This window comes from Chlorocebus sabaeus, chromosome 14 (genome assembly GCF_047675955.1).
Source record: "Chlorocebus sabaeus isolate Y175 chromosome 14, mChlSab1.0.hap1, whole genome shotgun sequence".
Classification (NCBI taxonomy): Eukaryota; Metazoa; Chordata; class Mammalia; order Primates; family Cercopithecidae; genus Chlorocebus; species Chlorocebus sabaeus.
The window spans coordinates 27,172,653-27,191,765 of NC_132917.1; the positions used below are offsets into that span (position 1 = coordinate 27,172,653).

Consider the following 19,113-nt stretch of genomic DNA (forward strand, 5'->3'; position numbering starts at 1 on the left):
GCCTCCCAAAGTGGTGGGATTACAAGTGTGAGCCACTGTGCCTGGCCCAGAGCCCCATTTTTAACAGCTACATTGTATAGGTAATGCAATCTATACTATTTTTTATGCTTGAAACATTTCATAATAATTGTGAAATGCAAATAAAGTTTCTGTCATTATTAGTTACCAATGATAAACTATACAAAAAATAAGACCTCTTCCAGTTCTAACAGTCTATGATTCTATGAAGTCTAAACAGGAAAATTCATAAATTTAATGGGCCTTCTCTACCACTCACAATTTGCCAACCCTAAGATATATGTCTAGAGAACATGAATAATTTTATGGACCTTTGGGATTTGTCTTTGTTTTTGTTTTAAGAGATGGGGTCTTACTCCATCATCTAGGCTGGAGTGCAGTGGCACAATCATGGCTCACTGCAGCCTTGAACTACTGGGCTCAAATGATCCTCCTGCCTTGCCCTTCCAAAGTGCTGGGATTACAAGCATGAGTAACTGTGCCTGGCCTGTACCTTTGTTTTTATATCTAGATATCCAGGTACAGATGCACACATATCGACTTAAACATTTCATATATATCCACTGTACATGTGGGGTTACTGTTTACCTGGTGCTTCTCAGATTCCTGCATTCCCCACTGAACACAATCCTGTGGTATGGAAGCGTGATATAAACATCTATTTTGTTATTAAAATTATGAGAGAGTCTTACTCACCTATAGCAATAGTCTTAATATCAATAAGATAAGCCAATTTCTTATTATCTTCTGTTCCTCGCTGACACCTCTCATTAATACGAACACTGAAACATGAAGGGCGAGGTAAGGCAAAATGGGCTGAGGTAGCTGGGATGTTTATTAAAGGCTCTGAAGTACCATATGGGATGAAGCTTTTATTTATTTATTTATTTTGAGACAGGGTCTCACTCTGGTTGCCAAAGCTGTAGTGCAATGGTGTGATCACGGCTCACTACAACTTCGACTTCCTAAGCTCCAGGTGATTCTCCCACCTCAGCCTCCTGAGTAACTGGGACTACAGGGGTGTGCCACCATGCCTGGATAATTTTTTGTATTTTTAGTAGAGAGGGGGTTTCACCATGTTGCCCAGGCTGCTCTTGAACTCCTTGACTCAAGTAATCTGCTTGCCTCTGCCTCCCAAAGTGCTGGGATTATAGGTGTGAGCCATCACGCCTGGCTGAATCTTTTAGATTAACTGGAGGACGCAGAATTTAGGAGTCCAAAAGGAATTATTTTGGGTTTCAGGGATTTAGAGAATCTTGTGAGGTTACCTGATGAGGTGGGGGTTCATGAATTCAGTGCGTACGGAACCCAAGGTGTCATTATTGCCATATTCCACCAGGGTTAGCTCTCCGGCATTGAAGATCATGCATACCTGGGAAAAATGGAGTTGTTATACGGTGGAAAGGCTACATGAAGAAAAACAGTAGTGGGAGATGTACTGTCCGTTCAAGGTGACTACCACTTTTCTCCTTGCTCTCTTACCCTGCCAATTTCATCCTCCCGTTTATCTGCTGTTTCCCTATCCCTTGCAACTTGCCATCTTTATGACACAGAAGCTAGAAGGAGGCTTATCGAGATGGTGATAGTGAATCAAGTTCTACTCACATTCTCATTTTCAAAGAAATACTTCTCATTGCCACCAGATCCTTGCCAGGCTATCTGCAATGGGAGAAGACTTAAGAAGCAATGTGGATAAATACCCAAGATAATGCCGAAAGAATGACAGGTTGGGAAGCGGAAAGATCATATTTACATAGGCTTTGGCACTACACAAAAGAGGTGCTATATCAGAATTTGCTCTGGTCCCTGAGAGAAACCAGAGAGATGTTTCTGAGAGATGGCATAAAAACAGTCCAAATATGGTGATTCATACTCTGAGATTATAACCTCCTGGGTCTCCTTCCCTGAAACCAGGTCCCCTACACCAGAATGTTAGAACTTCTCACGGAGAGAAGGGATTTTGGGTCCCCACAAGTATTAAGCCAAGATGCCCTATTCCCCACCCTACCATCAATTTTGGTTCCTACCTCACTAAGCCGATTAGTGTTCAGGTCCCCCAGCAGCAGTGTGTCTGATGTGTGGGCCACCAAGTAACGTTCCTTTCCTAGGATTTTCACCTCTTCCACCTCATAGCCATAGTGTGACTTGAGCACCACTCGGGTTCCTGATGACAGGTTCTTCACAATCACCTTGGTAAAGGACATGTCTGAGCCCCTTAGGCTTCCCCAGACCAAAAGAAGGGTGAACAACGATGCCCTTTGCCTACCTCCACAGTGCTAAACAAAGCTAATACCTTGTTTCCTCCCTGGGTCTAGGATATTGTTGATAGTAATGATATCTTACGTTTATATGGGGATTTACTATTTATGAAATGCTTTCCTATATTATCTCTTTTGACGCTCACAATTTATATAATTCTGAAAGTTCCACTGGGTAAAACCAATCATTCTATGTTCTCATAGTCTTTGTACAAACCTTACATATCACTAATCACAGTGTACGTATTGATCGGTTGACTGACTGATTGACAGGGTCTCAGTATGTTGCTTAGGCTGGCCTTGAACTCCTGGGTTCAAGCAATCCTCCTGTCTCGGCCTCCTGAGTAGCTGAGACTACAGGCATGTGCCACTGCATCTGGCTAATATTATTTTTTGATATGTCTGTGTCCTCTGTTATAATGATCTCCTTGATCAAGGGACAATGTCTTACAGATAATTATCTGTGTATTCCCAATGCCTAACACTGCTGACACAAAGTAGAGAATGAATAAATGTTTCTGGAAAGAATAAAAGAATGAAGAAACCAATGTATAATAAATGGAAGGACAGAGGTAGAAAAAAGAGAAAAGTGGGCCCAGGAACTGAGAAATTTCTAGCTTGCAACATCATACATAGTGAGCTCAGAGGCCTTAAAACAACAAAGTTCACATTTATAATCCTATTTATCCAATTGCCCAATTGCCAGTGAGTAGACAGTAAAGTTTTAAGCCAGGAAGGCTTAAGTGGCAATCTGCACACCTTACGCCTGGTGCTTAAAACTTTTCTTTTTCTTTTCTTGAGACAGAGTCTTGCTCTGTCACCCAGGCTGGAGTGCAGTGGCAGGATCTTGGCTCATTGCAACCTCCACCTCCCAGGTTCACGCCATTCTCCTGCCTCAGCCTTCCAAGTAGCTGGGACTACAGGCACCCGCCACCACGCCTGGCTAATTTCTTTGTATTTTTAGTAAAGACGGGGTTTCACCATGTTAGCCAGGATGGTTTCGATCTCCTGACCTCGTGATCTGCCCACCTCGGCCCCCCAAAGTGCTGGGATTACAGGCATGAGCCACCGCGCCCTGCCAAAACTTCTCTTATAATAAGCTGCAAGAACTACAGTAGGAAAGTTACCAAGGTGTTGCCCTGACATATTCTGTTGCCCAGAACAGCTCTTCCAGAGGGATGAAGATGAAATTTGAACTATGGCTGTGGCCAGAGGCAGGCAAATATTATAAGGATGAATGAGCCACGCAAAGTCTCAGTGCAGTAGGCTACCATCCTGCTTACCTGGCTAGGTCCCACATACGTCAACTCAAACTTGTTCTTGTAAATACTCCTTCGGAGACAGCAGTCAAACTGTTCCACCCCACCACATAGTGTGCCCTAGAAGGGAAAGTGACAGCATAAAAGGTCACACACATAGTACACTGGCATGGGGAGAGTATCTAGAGACATCCTCAAAACCTAGGCTCTAGAGTCTAGAGAAGAGTTGGCAGTGAAAGACCTGGCAGTTTTTGGAATTACCAAAAGGAAAGAGGCTACAATCATTGGACTCAAGGGCACAACATATTAATGGGATAAAAGGGAGAAACTAGCCCTGCCTACACACAATTTTTTGTCCCTTTTGTGACCTCCAATAAAGTATGAATTTCTCTTTCCTGCCTTTAACGCCAGAATTTTAGGTTAGGGTCAAAAGGAAAGAGGAGATTTTCTAGTGTCAGGGAAGAGTGCTTTAGGATAAGGCAGGATTTTTTTCTAGTTTGGTGAAAGTCACCAATCCAGAAAGGGATTACTAGTAACACACCACACAGAGCCGTGAGCCATCCCGCTTCCAGGCCAAGGCAGTGATGGTGTATAAATTGGCAATCTCCTTGGGCTTTGCCTCTTCCCAGATGCTTCTTTGAGGGCTCCAGTTGAACACCCGAAGCCTGAAATAAAGTATGTGGCTTTTAGAAGAGATCAAGGCTGAGCTAAAGAGTGCAAATGGGCTTATAAGCAAAGGAAATTAGTCTTGCTATATCAGAAAAGAAAGGAAATAAAAAGAACAGACAAGCTAGGCAGTCTAGCAGGAGAGGATATAAAGGTGCACAGGAAATAAGCTGGGAAAATCAAGGCAAAACTAAAATAGAATAAGTGTGAGGGGAGCAGAGAAAACAAAAAGACCAGGGCAGGTGAGAAAAATAAGCTACTAGAAGCAAAAAAAAATATGCAACAAGGAGATAAATGGTAGGAGTCAGTGAAGAAAGAAGAGAACACAAGGAGACATAAGATTGAAGGGGGTAGAAACACAGGACTGACAAAGCTGGGGTTAAACACATGCCAGAGAAATGACGAGACCTGGAACATGGCTGTTTATCTGCTGTTCCATCATTCATTCATTCATTCGCCAAACATCTGAGCATATCTTAGATATAAAGCATGTAGATGCTAATCTAGGCACTGGAGATAAAAAGATGAATAATAAGCCCCCTTCTCAAGGACTCTGATTCAGCCATCTATCTGGCTACACAACAACAGTTTGCAAACAACAAACTGTAATATAATGTGAGAAACTCTAAGCGGTTTCAAAGAGGGCAATGGAAACAGAAAATAGAGATGAATTTTGCTATGGAAGTGCAGGGAGAGGCACAGAGACAAAACAAGAGCCCAGGACATTTTGGAACTGCCAGCACACCAATGGATGGAGGGAGCAGGAAGAGGACAGCGCATGAATTACATACATACATTTGATTCTGCTCCAGTCTCCCAATCTGGCTCAGAATAATTTGGCTAAAGCAGAGAGTGTTCACAGAGAAAGCAGGCAGAAGATAAAACTGGAAAGGGGACTCACCTGTCATAACTTCCTAGCACAACAGACTGGCCCCCAGGACTTGCTACAGCTGTGGTGAACTCCCGCTCCTGAGGGTCACGGCTATAATCAAAAGTTTGTAGCACGTGGCCTTCTTTTCCATAGGCTACAATCTTCCGATCACAGCCTGCAGCCACGATGCTATTGGTTGCCCATGCCAAGGCATAGGGTGGACACGGGTGGTTAACCAACTTCCCCTAAGACAGAAGTAGAGGGTTTCAATCACTCTCCGAAGACTCCACCCGAGAAATTCCTCATTCTCAACACCTAGTACCTTCACTCTGACCATCATACCCTGCAGAAGTCTCTTCCAACATTTTCCTATCCCAACACATCCTAATCCTGAACTCTTCACAAATTGTCACATACACACACACACACACACACACACCCCTGTACAAACACTTGTTGACCTTGTGCTCTAGAAAAACCTCAAAATGCCTGTATATTGGAATTTTTTTTTTTTTTTTTTTTTTTTTTTTTTTTTTAGACAGAGTCTTACTCTGTTGCCCAGGTTGGAATGCAGTGGCGCGATCTCGGCTTGCTGCAACCTCTGCCTCCCGGGTTCAAGCAATTCTCCTGCCTCAGCCTCCTGAGTAGCTGGGATTACAGGTGTGTGCCACCACACCAGGCTAATTTTTGTATTTTTAGTAGAGATGGGGTTTCACCATGTTGGTCAGGCTGGTCTTGAACTCCTGACCTTGTGATTCTCGGCCTCTCAAAGTGCTAGGATTACAGGCATGAGCCACCGTGCCCGGCACGTATTGGAAATTTTTAATATATACCTGGTAAAGCTCCTCCAAAACGGAGATGTCCTACACATTAACCAACAGCATCTAGGCCCACAAAGAGCATAGGGCTTCTTTTTTTAAGGAGGGTTAAATTTAATTATTATACAAGTAATTATCTCTCTTTTTTTTTTTTTGAGATGGAGTCTCACTCTGTCACCTGGGCTAGAGTGCGGTGGCGCATTCCACCTCACTGCAACCTTCACCTCCTGGGTTCAACCGATTCTCCTGCCTCAGTCTCCCGAGTAGCTGGGATTCCAGGCACTTGCCACCCACACCTGGCTAATTTTTATATTTTTAGTAGAGATGGGGTTTCACCATGTTGGCCAGGCTGGTCTCGAATTCCTGACCTCAGGTGATCCACCCGCCTCAGCCTCCCAAAGTGCTGCGATTACAGGAGTGAGCCACTGTGCCCAGCTTATACAAGTAATTCTTTTTTTTTTTTTTTTTTTAAGACGGCGTTTCCCTCTTGTTGCCCAGTCTGGAGTACAATGGCATGCAATCTTGGCTCACTGCAACCTCTGCCTCCCAGGTTCAAGCGATTCTCCTGCCTCAGCCTCCCAAATAGCTGGGATTATAGGCATGTGCCACCAGGCCCAGCTAATTTTTTTGTATCTATTAGAGACAGGGTTTCACCTTGTTCGTCAGGCTGGTCTCGAACTCCTGACCTCAGGTGATCCACCTGCCTTGGCCTCCCAAAGTGCTGGGATTACAGACATGCACAACTGTGCATGGCCCACAAGTAATTCTTAATATAAATGATTCAAACAATACAGAATTATATAGAGTAACATGAAAGTTTCCTTTTTATTCCCCATCTTTTTCCTTTCCCCTCTCCAGAGTAAACTGTTAACTCTTGTTTCTATGAATCCATATACATAAATATATATTATATATATTTTACACAAATAGGAATAATTTTCACTTTTCATTACCCTAAGAGTTTTTATTTCCCTTTGTCTCAAAGTCCTTTCCACCTGAGTCATCCCTTCTTATAAGTAGTAAGCTCCAGGCTCCTAAACACAAATCCTTTCAGTGGCCACATCCAACTTTGTCTCTGTCCCTGAGGTCTCACTCCACTAGCTTCCTCCCTTAGTACCTCAATCCAAATGCCTTAGAAGTCCAACCTCCTTTAGGAGGGTTCCTGGAATTTCCTTATCCCCTATCCCACAGCATCCTTTTTTTTTTTTTTTTTTCTGAGACAGGGTCTTGTTCTGTCACCCAGGCTGTAGTGCAGTGGTGCTATTTCAGCTCACTGCAGCCTCAGCCTCCTGGGCTCAAGTGATCCTCCCACTTCAGCTTCCTGAGTAGCTGGGATTACAGGCCCACGCCACCATGCCCAACTAATTTTTGTTTTTTTTTTGTTTTTTTTTTTTGGGGGGTAGAGACAGGGTTTCACTGTGTTGCCCAGGCTGGTTTCAAACTCCTAGACTCAAGCAATCCACCCACGTCAGCCTCCCACAACATTCTTTATTCATACCTGTGACTCTCCAGAGCCTTCATCATCAAAGAAATATCTAACAATGGTACCATCTGCATGACCAGAGAGAATTCCTTTCCCAGAGCAACTAAAAAAGGAGGAAGGAGAGAAATATAGGAAGAGATTATTTTATCTCACCAAGAAAGCCCCTTTCTCTGTCAAACACAACCCTGTCTGTGGTTCCTGCTACCAGTTCTCCTGCCTTTCATACTATGGTCTTGCAGTCCATATTTCCCCACAGCGTTTTTCTAACACTTCCAGACTCTTGTGATACTACTCCTCTTCACTCACTTTGTTGTCAGGGACACCACGTAAGACTCTGTCCCATAGATGGTAGATGATTTATTAGTTTTGGTGTTTGCTAAACGAACCTGAAAATGGAAAAATGACAAGTATGGTTAGGCTATTTTAAATTTAACTAGGCCTTAAGAAAAAAAGGAAAAACTATCCCACAAAACTGGTCCCTATGCATTCTCCCCAGCATACAACTTGATCCTAAGAAAGAGGGTGAACCATATTCCTCTCTCCAGAACCATTATCCCTACCACCCCCTCTCTTGTGTTTCCCTTCCCTCTTTTACCTTCCCTTCAGCCAGCCCAAAGACAATGATGTACTCTGCGGGCCACTGCAGACAAGTGACAGCACTCTGTGTGAAAGGAAATGATAAAAAGGATAACCCCATCTGTGTGGGCCAACACATTTATAACAACTTCAACACCCCACCACACACCACCACGTCAATCTCCTATAGGGAAGGGACACAACAGGGCTCTAAGGAAGACAGCAGATGACCGTGTACAGCCACGAAGCACCATCCTTGCAGTAGGAAAAGTCACATTCAGATGTTAGAAATGCAACTCCTGGCCATATTTATAAGTAGATATATTGATATATGTTTGTTCATCTTAAGCTTCCAGTGACTGGTCTGAACTTTACCGTCTGGATGAACTTGTTGCAGATGACTTTCTTGTCACCCCTGCCAAACAAAAGGAGGGGAAACATATTAAAAACCACTTCCATAAACAAATTGCCAAAAATGATGCTGAGGGAAGAGAAGAAAGAGCAGATTTCTTCCCTGGCCCACTAGTGTTTCTGACTACTCTGTAGGAGCCCTGAAGGGAGGCATATAAGGCAGCCTAAAGAAGTTTCAGAACAATAACAAAGATGCGACATCACTCTGGGCTTCCAGGATCTCACAGGGCCTGCTGTTGATCTTGGACTGTTTCCTCCAGGGATGGGACTGCAGAACACGTGGGACAGGCGAAGGCAGAAAAGCAACAACAGACTCCAGAAAGTCTCTGCCTTCAACGGTCAAGCTTGGCTTCTCATCCTCTTTATTTCCCCTCCCCAGTGAGGCATTTCTCTTGCCTTCCCCTTCTTTCCCGGGCAATCACATCTCCCAATCTCTATCCTCACCAATCTTCTCCAATCTTGTAGACATAGATGATGTTGTCAGTCTGTCCTATGGCAATTTTAGTGGAATCAGGAGAAAAAGCCATGCCCTTCACCATATAGCTCTTCCTGCCATACTGAGTTAACAAAAAAAAAAAAAGAAAGAAAAAGAAAAAGAAGTAATGAGCACACATGAAAGAAAAAAGAGAAAAAAAAAGGTATATGTGTGCTACTAAGGGAGCTTGAGGATTTATACTGAGAAAAAGGTGGGGTGCACCATTTCCTATGCCGATGGCTAGGAGGCAGACTAGGTCTTCCAGGGTTGTGAGACCCCACCAACAGGTTAAGGTACACGTGAATACACTGTTTACCTTCATGTCAGCTGGTTTGGTGGAGAATTTATCTCTCCGTTCTCCATGTTCATCATACAGCAAGACTACTCGGTCCACTGTGCAGACAGCAAATTTGGCATTGTTCTGGGACCAAGCCATGCAAGTCACCTTTGCAGCTCCATCCTGCAGAGGCAAAGGGGTAAGAACAAACCCATGTGCTGGTCTAGAATACCAAAAGCATTTATAGTTCTATTAATTCTAGTGTAATTCTGGTCAATTTTCTTTCTGTCATGATTCTATCCTCAAAACAAAGAGATGCCTATAGCCCATCCTGGTCTCCAAGGCCTTCAGATCCTGGACTGTGAGAACAATGTGTTTTCAGAGACTCATATGCAAATGCACTGAGAGGCAGTGTGCTAAGTCAACTGTATGAATGAATCTCTGCAATGGCCTCCTTGTTCCCAGGTCTACTAATGAAATAAATTCAATTAGTCTGGTAAGTTTTGGTCGTTAGCCATTCATTCAATTAATATTTTTTGAGCACCTTATTGATCAAGGCACATGGCCAGGGGCTGAGAGACAAAAAACAAACCATAGATCCTCCCTCCAGGTCTAATAAGATGGTGTAAAATAGGAAAAGTCCTATTAAAGTATGTATAAAATACTGCAATAGTTTGGAGAAGCTTGAGAGAATTTTATGCTTAAATTATCAAAATTAAGCTTTGAAGAATGAATGCAGTTGAGCAGGAAGTTATCTGAGATGGAAGGAATGGCAATGAGCAAAGGCAAGTTCTGGACAAGAAATAGTAATTTAGTTTATTTGAAACTATTATACCTTATAAATAGTAGAATAGAAGGGGTAAGGCAGGAAAAACGGCCAGCTCAGGAAGTCTTTGAAGCCAGGCAAAGGAGTTTGGGCTTATTTGGCAGGAAAGGGAGAGACAGTGAGAGTTCAAGATAGGGGGAGTAGGAGTTGAGACTCAGGGTGAACAATCCCACTTTCTTTTCTTCTTAACTACCGACTTCACAGAAACTCAAGTTAGAAGTTATCCAGGTGAATTATTCGGACTGGATCTGACCCTTCCAACACTAGCTCTGGTCCTAAGGGACTAGTTCTGTTATGAAGGGTTTCCTTCCTTGAAAACAAAACATTTATTCTGCTTTTCTTCTGCCCCAATTGTTTGATTAACTATTTGGATACTAGAGTTCTGGCTTAAAACATTGACACTTTTCACTCCAAACTCACCTATCTCCAAAGTCAGAAATAAAAAGGCTCTTTTCCTCCAAATCCTCAAGCCAGAAAATAGCCACACCACCATCACTATGATCCTCTAACTCTTCATTATATTAGGTTAGAAGGGCTGAGGGCTCCTCATCAACCGTTGCTGATCCTCCTGCTTTATCGCTTTGCCCAATCCTGGGCATGCAGCCCTACCTGCATCATGACATCATCTTATTTTGAGAGACTGAAGGAGGATTTCATTTCCAATTTTTCCGTTAGGGCAAAGAAATGTTTAAATTACATATTCAAGAGACAGCTTGCTGAGCAATGAGCACAAATCTCTTTCTTTTTTTTTTGTCTTCTCCAACTGCGGAGAGAGCACAACTATTTTCTGTTCTAATTTCCTTCTGTTTTTTTCTTTTTTCTTTTTTTTTTTTTGATGGAGTCTCACTCTGTCCCCCAGGCTGGAGTGCAGTGTCACAATCTCAGCTCACTGCAACCTCTGTTTCTTAGGCTCAAAGATTCTCCTGCCTCAGCCTCCCAAGTAGCTGAGGCCATAGGCGTGCGCTATCGTGCCCGGCTAATTTTTTTGTATTTTTGGTAGAGACAGGGTTTCACCGTATTGCCCTGGCTGGTCTTGAACTCCTGACCTCAAGTGATCCACTTGCCTTGGCCTCCCGAAGTGCTGGGATTACAGATGTGAGCCATCATGCCCGGCCTGTGTTCTAATTTCCTTCTATTGTCCAAATGCCACACCCTCTGTGAAGCCTTCCTGATTTCCATAATCAATTCTGCTTTCTCTACAATATGTACCTCACTAGATTGCTTTATTAAGTGAGGTAGGGAATAAAATAATAAGAGCTTGCCTTTAACAAGTACTTACCATAGAATAGGCATTTTGATAAGTGCCTGACAAGCATAATCTCATTTTACCTCATGACACTGAGGTAGATGCTATTATCCCCCTTTTACAGATGGAGGAATGGAAGCCCAAAAAGATTAAGTAATTTGCCCAAGTTCACATACACCGTTTGTAAGTGGTAGGACCATGATTTATTTAATTAATTAATTTACTTTTTGAGGCAGAGTCTCACTCTGTCACCCAGGCTGGAGTGCAGTGGTGCGATCTCGGCTCACTGCAATCTCTGCCTCCTGAGTTCAAGCGATTCTCCCGTCTCAGCCTCCCAAGTAGCTAGGATTACCGGCATGCACCACCACACCTAGCTAATTTTTGTATTTTTAGTAGAGGTGGGGTTTCACCATGTTGGCCAGGCTGGTCTCGAACCCCTGACCTCTGGTGATCCGCCTGCCTCGGCCTCCCAAAGTGCTTGGTTTACAGGCATGAACCACTGCACCTGGCCTAGAACCATGATTTTAATCCATAAACCACAATCCCAATTTCTTTATTAAGATGCCCTAGTACATATTACACATTCAGTTATGGAACATCTTATTTATTTTTGAGACAGAGTCTCGCTCTGTCACCCAGGCTGGAGTGCAGTGGTGTGATCATATCTCACTGCAGCCTTGACCTCCTGGGCTCAGGAGATCCTCCCACCTCAGTGACCCCAGCAGCTGGGCCTACAGGTGCTTGCCACCACACGTGGCTAATTTTTTTTTTTTTTTGACATAGTGTCACTCCTGTCCCCCACGATCTCAGCTCACTGCAACCTCTGCTTCCCAGGTTCAAGCGATTCTCCTTCCTCAGCCTCCTGAGCAGCTGGGATTACAGGCAGCTGCCACCACACCTGGCTAATTTTTGTATTTTTAGTAGAGATGGGGTTTCACCATGTTGACCAGGCTGGACTCGAACTCCTGACCTCAGGTGATCCGCCCGCCTCGGCCTCCCAAAGTGCTGGGATTACAGGCGTGAGCCACTGCATCCGGTCAAAATTTTTCTGTAGAGGTCCTGGACTCCTGCGCCCAAGTGATCCTCCCACCTTGGCCTCCCAAATTGCTGGGATTACAGGTGTGAGCCACTGTGCCTGGCCAGACATCTTATTCTTATTAGCTTTGTATTATTCTGTCCTTTGATTTTTGAATGTCCTTTCCTCTTGTCTATCAATTTTTCACACTGCTTTTCAGTTTACAATGCTCTTTTGTGTATATTACTCTATATAAGTCTTCCCCAAGTCCCCCAAAGTTGCCATTAGTACTCATGTTTTTCAAATTAAGAAGTTTGTGAGTGCTCCGAGACACTGTATGATAAAGGCTAAAGTTAGAGATATCAGGTCATTTGTTTAAAGTAGTGGTGGCCAGCCTGGTCAACATGGGGAAACCTCATCTCCACAAAAAAACCAAAAGCAAGCAAACAAACAAACAAAAATTACCCGGGCGTGCTACTTGGGAGGCTATGGCAGGAAAATCGCTTGAACCTGGGAGGCGGAGGTTGCAGTGAGATCACGCCACTGCACTCCAGCCTGGGCGACAGAGCAAGACTCTGACTCAAATAGTTAAATAAATAAATAGTGGTGGATCTGAAATAAGGACAAGGTAAGAAATTTTAGAAAGAAAGTAAGAAAGAAGTGGTGGAGCTAGGACTTAAATTCTGCTGTGCTAACTCCAAAGTCCACCCTTTCTTCACCATGTTTCAGGACTCCTCACCTGGTGCCCAGCCTCTCCTGAATCAGAATACACGGTTCGGTCTTTGCACTCCCCCTTCAGGGCTTGCACCTAAGGCGTTTATTTAATTATGGGCAGATTCATACTCGCTGCTTACATGTGCACCTCTCCCTCTAATACGAGCCGCCTGAAGGCAGGGGAATAAGTCGGGTGGTTTGGGTATCCTTCGAGTCCCAGCACGGGGCCTGTACACAACTGATGTGAATGAAATGTAAGGAAAGCTACAAGTCCTTAGCGCTGCATCTCGCCTCCTGAACACTGTATCGACAGGACAGGGTCCAGATCATCGCTATATCCTTTATAGCCTTCTGCACACAGTAGGAGCTCAATATCATTAAACTTCAGTTCCCCCACTTTTCTTGGAACATAAAGCGGAAGGGGGAGGGACTGGCACGCAACTCCTCACCTGAGGGCTCAGCAGGGTCCTCAGGTGCTTCAACTGCATGACGCACACTTGTCTCTCAGATGCTACCAGACAGCGACAACTCCCGTGGTTACCTGGACAACCCGCCACGCAGTCGCAGCGACAGCCGCTGACGCTTATGCGACCGGAGCGCAACACGCGTCGCAAGGTCACACGTAGCTTTGCGGCGAAGCAAACAGAACGTGCGCAAGCGCGGTGAGATCTAGGGCGGGCCCTTGAGAGGGCTTGATGAATGCTCCCCTTGACCAATCCTGTCGCCGCATGCAAACTCGAGACCAAGCCCCGCCCATAAGTCTTCGGCCAGCCCTGGGTCCTACGTCATAGCGGTCCGTCTCGCTCTTCGATGTACCTGGCTGTTGCTGAGTGCACTCTCTTTTAATCCTCACAACCCTGGAGGGAAGCAGGGCGGTTGCCATGATAGGCCTTTTGCAGTTGGCGGAATTGTACCCAAATAGGTTACATGACTTGCACGGAATCGCAAGGCTGATAACGATAGCTAACGATGAATACTACGTGTCTGCCAGATACTGTGTAAAGTATTGTACGTGCATTTATGTCATTTAATCCCAAAACCGCATTTTGAAGAGGATAGCGTTATTATTAGTCTCATTTTACATAACAGGAGACTCAAGGCACTTGCTCAAACTAACATAGCCAGCGAAGGACTTGGAACTGGGATTCAACCCAGAGTTAGTAGCTTTAAACAGCTTTTATGTTCCTTCTCAACTCCAAGCTCGCTCTCTGCATGCCACGATACTATAACCTGTGACACTCCCATCCCAATAAATGACATTTATTCTCAGAATCTGAGAGATGAGTGTTTTGGAACCAGCTGCCAGAGAAACATAAGGTACCCTACTTCCAAATCAGGTAATGGTGAGTTAAAGACTGCTGTTTATATTGGAATGCTTTTATGGTTCAGTTTGTTGTTGTTGTAGTTGTTGTTTTGAGAGTGAATTTCGCTCTTGTTGCCCAGGCTGGAGTGCAATAGCGCGATCTTGGCTCACTGCAACCTCTGCCTCCCAGGTTCAAGCGATTTTCCTGCCTCAGCCTCCCAAGTAGCTGGGATTACAGGCATGCGCCACCATGCCCGACTAATTTTGTATTTTAGTAGAGACTGGGTTTCTCCAAGTTGGTCAGGCTGGTCTTGAGCTCCCAACCTCATGTGATTCACCTGCCTCAGCCTCCCAAAATGCTGGGATTACAGGCGTAAACCATCGTTCCCGGCCTATGGTTCAGTTTTGAGGGCAGACCTGACTTGGCTCACCCGACAGGTTGTCTTGTGATACCTGGGGTTAGAAGTTGGTTAAGTAGAAAAGGGACTGACCTGTTGATCTTTGTTTGGATTGGAGTCCCTTTCAGACATTTTGGCCTATCTTCTAACATACCAGAGAGATTGAAATGCAGAAAGGAGTTATTCATAAGCCTGCTCTGAAATGATCCAAAGTTGGGAAGATCTGTAACTCTCCAGAAAGTGTAGCATATGCTCTCCAGACAGACTGTGGGTCCAGAAGCCTTCCCCAACAGTGGTTGCAAATGTCAACAGGTGTTTGTCTCATGGCTACCAACCAACCCTTAGAAAATAGGAAAGAGCAGAGGACAGCCCCTATTTTCACAGGAAACAAGTAGGCCTCAGAGCTCAAATGATAATTCTTTTGACAGGGGAGTCCCAACCCCTCAGTTTTATTTTCAGGATCCTCCTCTGGATATGGTGGCAGAGCATGAATATAAACTCATTTATGATTTACAGTTATTATTGACTTTGACTAAACAGAGACAGAGATGAACACAAAGGAGGGAAGAACAGACACAGGAACACATAGGATAGGAGCATGTGGCGCCAAGGAATCCATGAGTGTAGCTGTCCTTTCATTAGTCCCCAAGACACTGCTTAGTCCTTTTCTGACCATTAGCCCAGGGTTGATGGAGGAGTCAGAAGAATAAGTGCTGAGGAGCTGTGCTGTCAATGCAAGCAGTGAAGATAAAAAGGCTGGTGCTCTTTCATATGATATGCTTTCGTTTTCAGTGGTACAGGAACTTATATCTTTCTCTTCTCTTTTTTCCCCTTCTCACCCAACAAAGCAAAATAATCTGGGGTTCTAGTTTTCTACACCTCTTCTTCCTGGCCCTATCCTAGGGTGGGGTATTATCACACCTTGCAATGCTCCTGTCAAGTAGGTGGTGGTGTAAGGGGCCCTTGGAGGGTCGGGAGAGAGACAAGGTGAAGAAATGTCTTCAGCATACTATACAGTCAGCTCCAGTTTGTCCAAGAACCTTTATTGGAAAAATGTCCAAGGAGTGAGATCACTAGCAGCTGAAGGGGCTGCCAGGTGAGAGGGGGAGCACCTGAGGCTCCATGGAAGACATTGGAGTAGTGCAGTGCAGCATCTGCCTCTAGGCTCAGACAATTCCTTTTATTTGTTGGGGTAAGAGGAGTACCCACAGAAAATGCGACCAGTCCCTCTCTGAGGCCCAGAGGCAAGATGTGGGGGCAGCTGGGGATGCTGAGAGTCCTGATACAGGTGAAATGGGGCCCCCATTTGGGACCTAATGGAGTAGGGTACAACAAGTGACTCTCCCCTGGACCGGGGGATGGAAGGAGATATCCCATCTGATATCCACTCCCCAGGTCCAGGGGCACAGACTCTTAACAGACCTACCTTCTGGCTCTGCTCACAGTGGAAAGAGGATGGGTACCAGGCCTGAGATTGTGGGAGTGTCATTACCCTCTGGGAGTCTCAGGCAGATCACCATCTTGGGCTCTCCCTGACCCCATCCCCATCCCCAGTTGTTAGTGCATCTCTCTTCTGGGTGTGTTTCCTCACTCAAACGTCGATGGTGTTGATAGATGGTGATTTTTTCTGTGAAAGAAAATGGCCTGTGTCTCAATTTCAGGAAGGTAATAGGTGCCACCCTTTCTCTCCAGCCTCCCCCATCTCAGGTCTTCCATTTTCCATCTTTTTCTGCCCCTCTTTGGCCTTCTTCCTTTCCCTGGCTGCCCCTCAGGGGCAGAATCACCCTTTCCGCCCTCACTGGCCCCCACATCACCTGTCTTGTCCCCACTGGCCTTCCCTGAGGACTGTGTTCCGGCCCCTTTCCCTTCTCCTTGGGATTGTTGTTGGAGTCATTGTCCTTGATGATGTCATACTGACGGCAGAACAGCCCAATTACAGCTGAAACACAATACAGTCTGAGCCTTCATCTCCACCTCCCTCCTCACAGGGAGATACCCACATAGCTTCTAGAAAATCCATGAAGAACATCCTGAACTCCTGGTGCCCATGCAGTCCTCCTCTCCGCGCTCTCAACAGCCTCCTCTCCCTCTCTTCAAAGTTCAAATCATCCCTCCTCAACTAATTATCTCCCCACTCCATTTCTCATTTCTCTCGCTTCTTTTTTTTTTTTTTTTTTTTTTTTTTTTGAGACAGAGTCTCGCTCTGTTGCCCAGGCTGGAGTGCAGTGGCACAATCTTGGCTCACTAACTGCAACTTCCACCTCCTGAGTTCAAGCGATTCTTCTGCCTCAGCCTCCCGAGTAGCTGGGATTACAGGCACCCTCCAACACACTCCGCTAATTTTTGTATTTTTAGTAGAGACAGGTTTCACTATGTTGGCCAGGCTGGTCTTGAACTCCTGACCTCAGGTGATCTGCCTGCCTTGGCCTCCCAAAGTGCTGGGATTATAGGCGTGAGCCACTGCGACTGGCCCATCTCTCACTTCTTTTTCTCCTGACAACCTTTACTCCTTTTCACCTCACACCTTTACTGAGTCCCTAGTCCCCTGTCTAGCTGCTTACTCACCAGCCCACATGAGCAACACCACCACAATGATGACCACTTCCCCAGTCTGCAGTGGCCGCTCTCCATCTAGACCCTCCACTGTGATGTCACCTGAGAAAGAAGGCGGCAGACTCCGGGTTACTGGGGAATAGCTATCTATGTAGACATATGCAGGATGGAGATGCTGGGGATTAGAGAGGGTAGACTCATCATAATATTGCCCTTGGAGTGTAGGGTAGCCCCTCCCTGGGAGGAAGCCATTGGTGGACAGGTGGTTAGCGACCAAAAAGCAGGATGGCTGCAGGTTTATTAGGCACTCATGCAGGCTGCAGCTGATGTGAAGTTGGGTAACAGGAAGCTTAAAAGCCCTTCCCCCGAAAAACTCAATACCAGCCTGTCTATACCCAGTCCCCTTCCCACCTGCTTTTCCTTCCTTTCCTGGCAGTACAATGAATTAAATCATCCTATTCAACTCAGCTAGTCTGTTGCTTGTCTTAAAGAAGTAAGTAAGAGGCTGCAAGCCAGGTGAGCAGCCAGAGAATCCAATAGCACAGACCCTCACCTGGGCTTGAGCTGTTTGAAGGTAGCCGGTCAGAACCCTTGAGAGTTCGGAAGTGCACCCGGGGCCCTGGGGGGCTCTCTCCCCGAAGGCCGATGCTCCTGACCTGCACTGTGTAGTCACTGTCTTCAGCCAGGCCCCAGAGGGCACAGGCCCGGGTGGTGGTGTTCACCTCCCGAATCACACGCTGCCCGGGGCCATTCTGCCGCTGCAGGGAGATGAGGGGAGAGGAGGACAGCCTCACCCCAGTGCCAGGCTACAAGGCTCAACCAGAGACTCTTCAACATCCAAGCACTCTGGGGGAGTAGCGTGAAAAGGGCAGCCTGAGCCAGGATACGGCAGCTTCCAGATCCCCCCACCTAAGTGAAGAAATGTGCAGAAATCTAAGGACACAGGTTGGGGGAGCAGAAGGGTGATTCATACTTGCTGGGAAATGGAGTAGCCAATGACGATGTTGCCTTCTGGGACGTCCCAGGACACAGTGGCCGAGTTGGCTCTGAGGTGAGTGACCGTCACATTCACAGGAGAGGGAGGCCGGTCTGTGGGAGCCAGGGTGTTAACAGGTTTCACCCACTGACTAGCTCTGGTTGACCCTCAGCCCCGTTCCCCTTTACTTACCTGCTCGCAGGAAGCCCAGGTCACAGCTGACCAGCAGGAGGACCGTGGGGCTTAGATATGGGGAAAGGGGCATCAGCGAAGCCATGTCCCCACCGAGTCCGCTGGGGGGGGCACTGTGGCATCCGCTTGACATCCAGGCGGGGCTCCTGGAGGTGGCAGGAGTTGTGGGGGGTCAAGGACTGCCCACAACGCAAGGCGGCGGGGGGTGGGGGGGGGTCGGGCAGCAGCTCTCCTAGGCTCCTCACAGCTCACAACAACCCTATTTTCTCCGCGCCCTCCCACCCCCGCATTGCCCGGGCGCCCCCAGAGTGCGGTCAGCCCTGCCCACACCCACCTCCGCCGGTCCTCGCGGTTGGTCAGGCCTCCGGGGGCTGCTCGGTGCCCAGAGGGCGGCCCATCGCCCGACTCGGTGGCGCTGCCCCTACCCCATCCCGGCGCGGGCCCGGCGAGGCGGGTAGCGCGGGGCCGAGCTGCGGGCCGAGCGGGCGCGGGTCTGCGGAACCCCCAGGGCTCGGGCGGGCGGCGGAGTCTGTCCGGGAGCAGGGGGCGTTGCCCGGACGCTGGCCTGGGTCCCCGGTGCGGGAGGCAGTGCGGCGGCCTCCGCCCGCCCCTGCAGCGGGATGTGACCGTCCCGGAGAGCCAGCCGCCGCCTTCTGCAGCGCTGGCCCCGCTCGCTCCGCCGCAGCCCGGCCGGGACGCGCGGGCCCGCCCCGCCCAGCCGGGGTTCTCGCCGCCGTCATTCCCCTCCCGCCCCCTCACCCCCCGTCCTCTCGGGGCT

General features: G+C 46.8%; 2 protein-coding genes across 2 annotated transcripts in view; both read right to left on the reverse strand.

Annotated features, from left to right (window-relative positions):
• The window catches only part of IFT172 (intraflagellar transport 172), a 43,243-nt gene extending 29,695 nt beyond the window's left edge, over positions 1–13,548 (reverse strand). The window contains exons 1-14 of the mRNA XM_038006717.2: positions 13,363–13,548; positions 9,152–9,295; positions 8,805–8,917; positions 8,325–8,364; positions 7,969–8,034; positions 7,680–7,759; positions 7,389–7,476; positions 5,103–5,317; positions 4,077–4,200; positions 3,560–3,655; positions 2,046–2,207; positions 1,624–1,677; positions 1,287–1,390; positions 715–800 (exon numbers count right to left, since the gene is read on the reverse strand). Coding sequence (XP_037862645.1) covers positions 715–800; positions 1,287–1,390; positions 1,624–1,677; positions 2,046–2,207; positions 3,560–3,655; positions 4,077–4,200; positions 5,103–5,317; positions 7,389–7,476; positions 7,680–7,759; positions 7,969–8,034; positions 8,325–8,364; positions 8,805–8,917; positions 9,152–9,295; positions 13,363–13,401 — 1,411 coding nt within the window. The 5' untranslated portion in view covers positions 13,402–13,548. The remainder of the gene's footprint in view (positions 1–714; positions 801–1,286; positions 1,391–1,623; positions 1,678–2,045; positions 2,208–3,559; positions 3,656–4,076; positions 4,201–5,102; positions 5,318–7,388; positions 7,477–7,679; positions 7,760–7,968; positions 8,035–8,324; positions 8,365–8,804; positions 8,918–9,151; positions 9,296–13,362) is intronic.
• Positions 13,549–15,636: 2,088 nt separating this feature from the next.
• On the reverse strand, positions 15,637–19,043 carry FNDC4 (fibronectin type III domain containing 4). Its single transcript, XM_007971121.3, has 7 exons — positions 18,670–19,043; positions 18,336–18,481; positions 18,141–18,256; positions 17,721–17,925; positions 17,180–17,269; positions 16,429–16,553; positions 15,637–16,241 (listed from the first exon to the last, which is right to left on the reverse strand). The coding sequence occupies exons 2-7, from the start codon at positions 18,466–18,468 to the stop codon at positions 16,206–16,208; spliced, it is 705 nt and encodes a 234-aa protein (XP_007969312.2). The 5' UTR covers positions 18,469–18,481; positions 18,670–19,043; the 3' UTR covers positions 15,637–16,205.
• Positions 19,044–19,113: the final 70 nt, after the last annotated feature.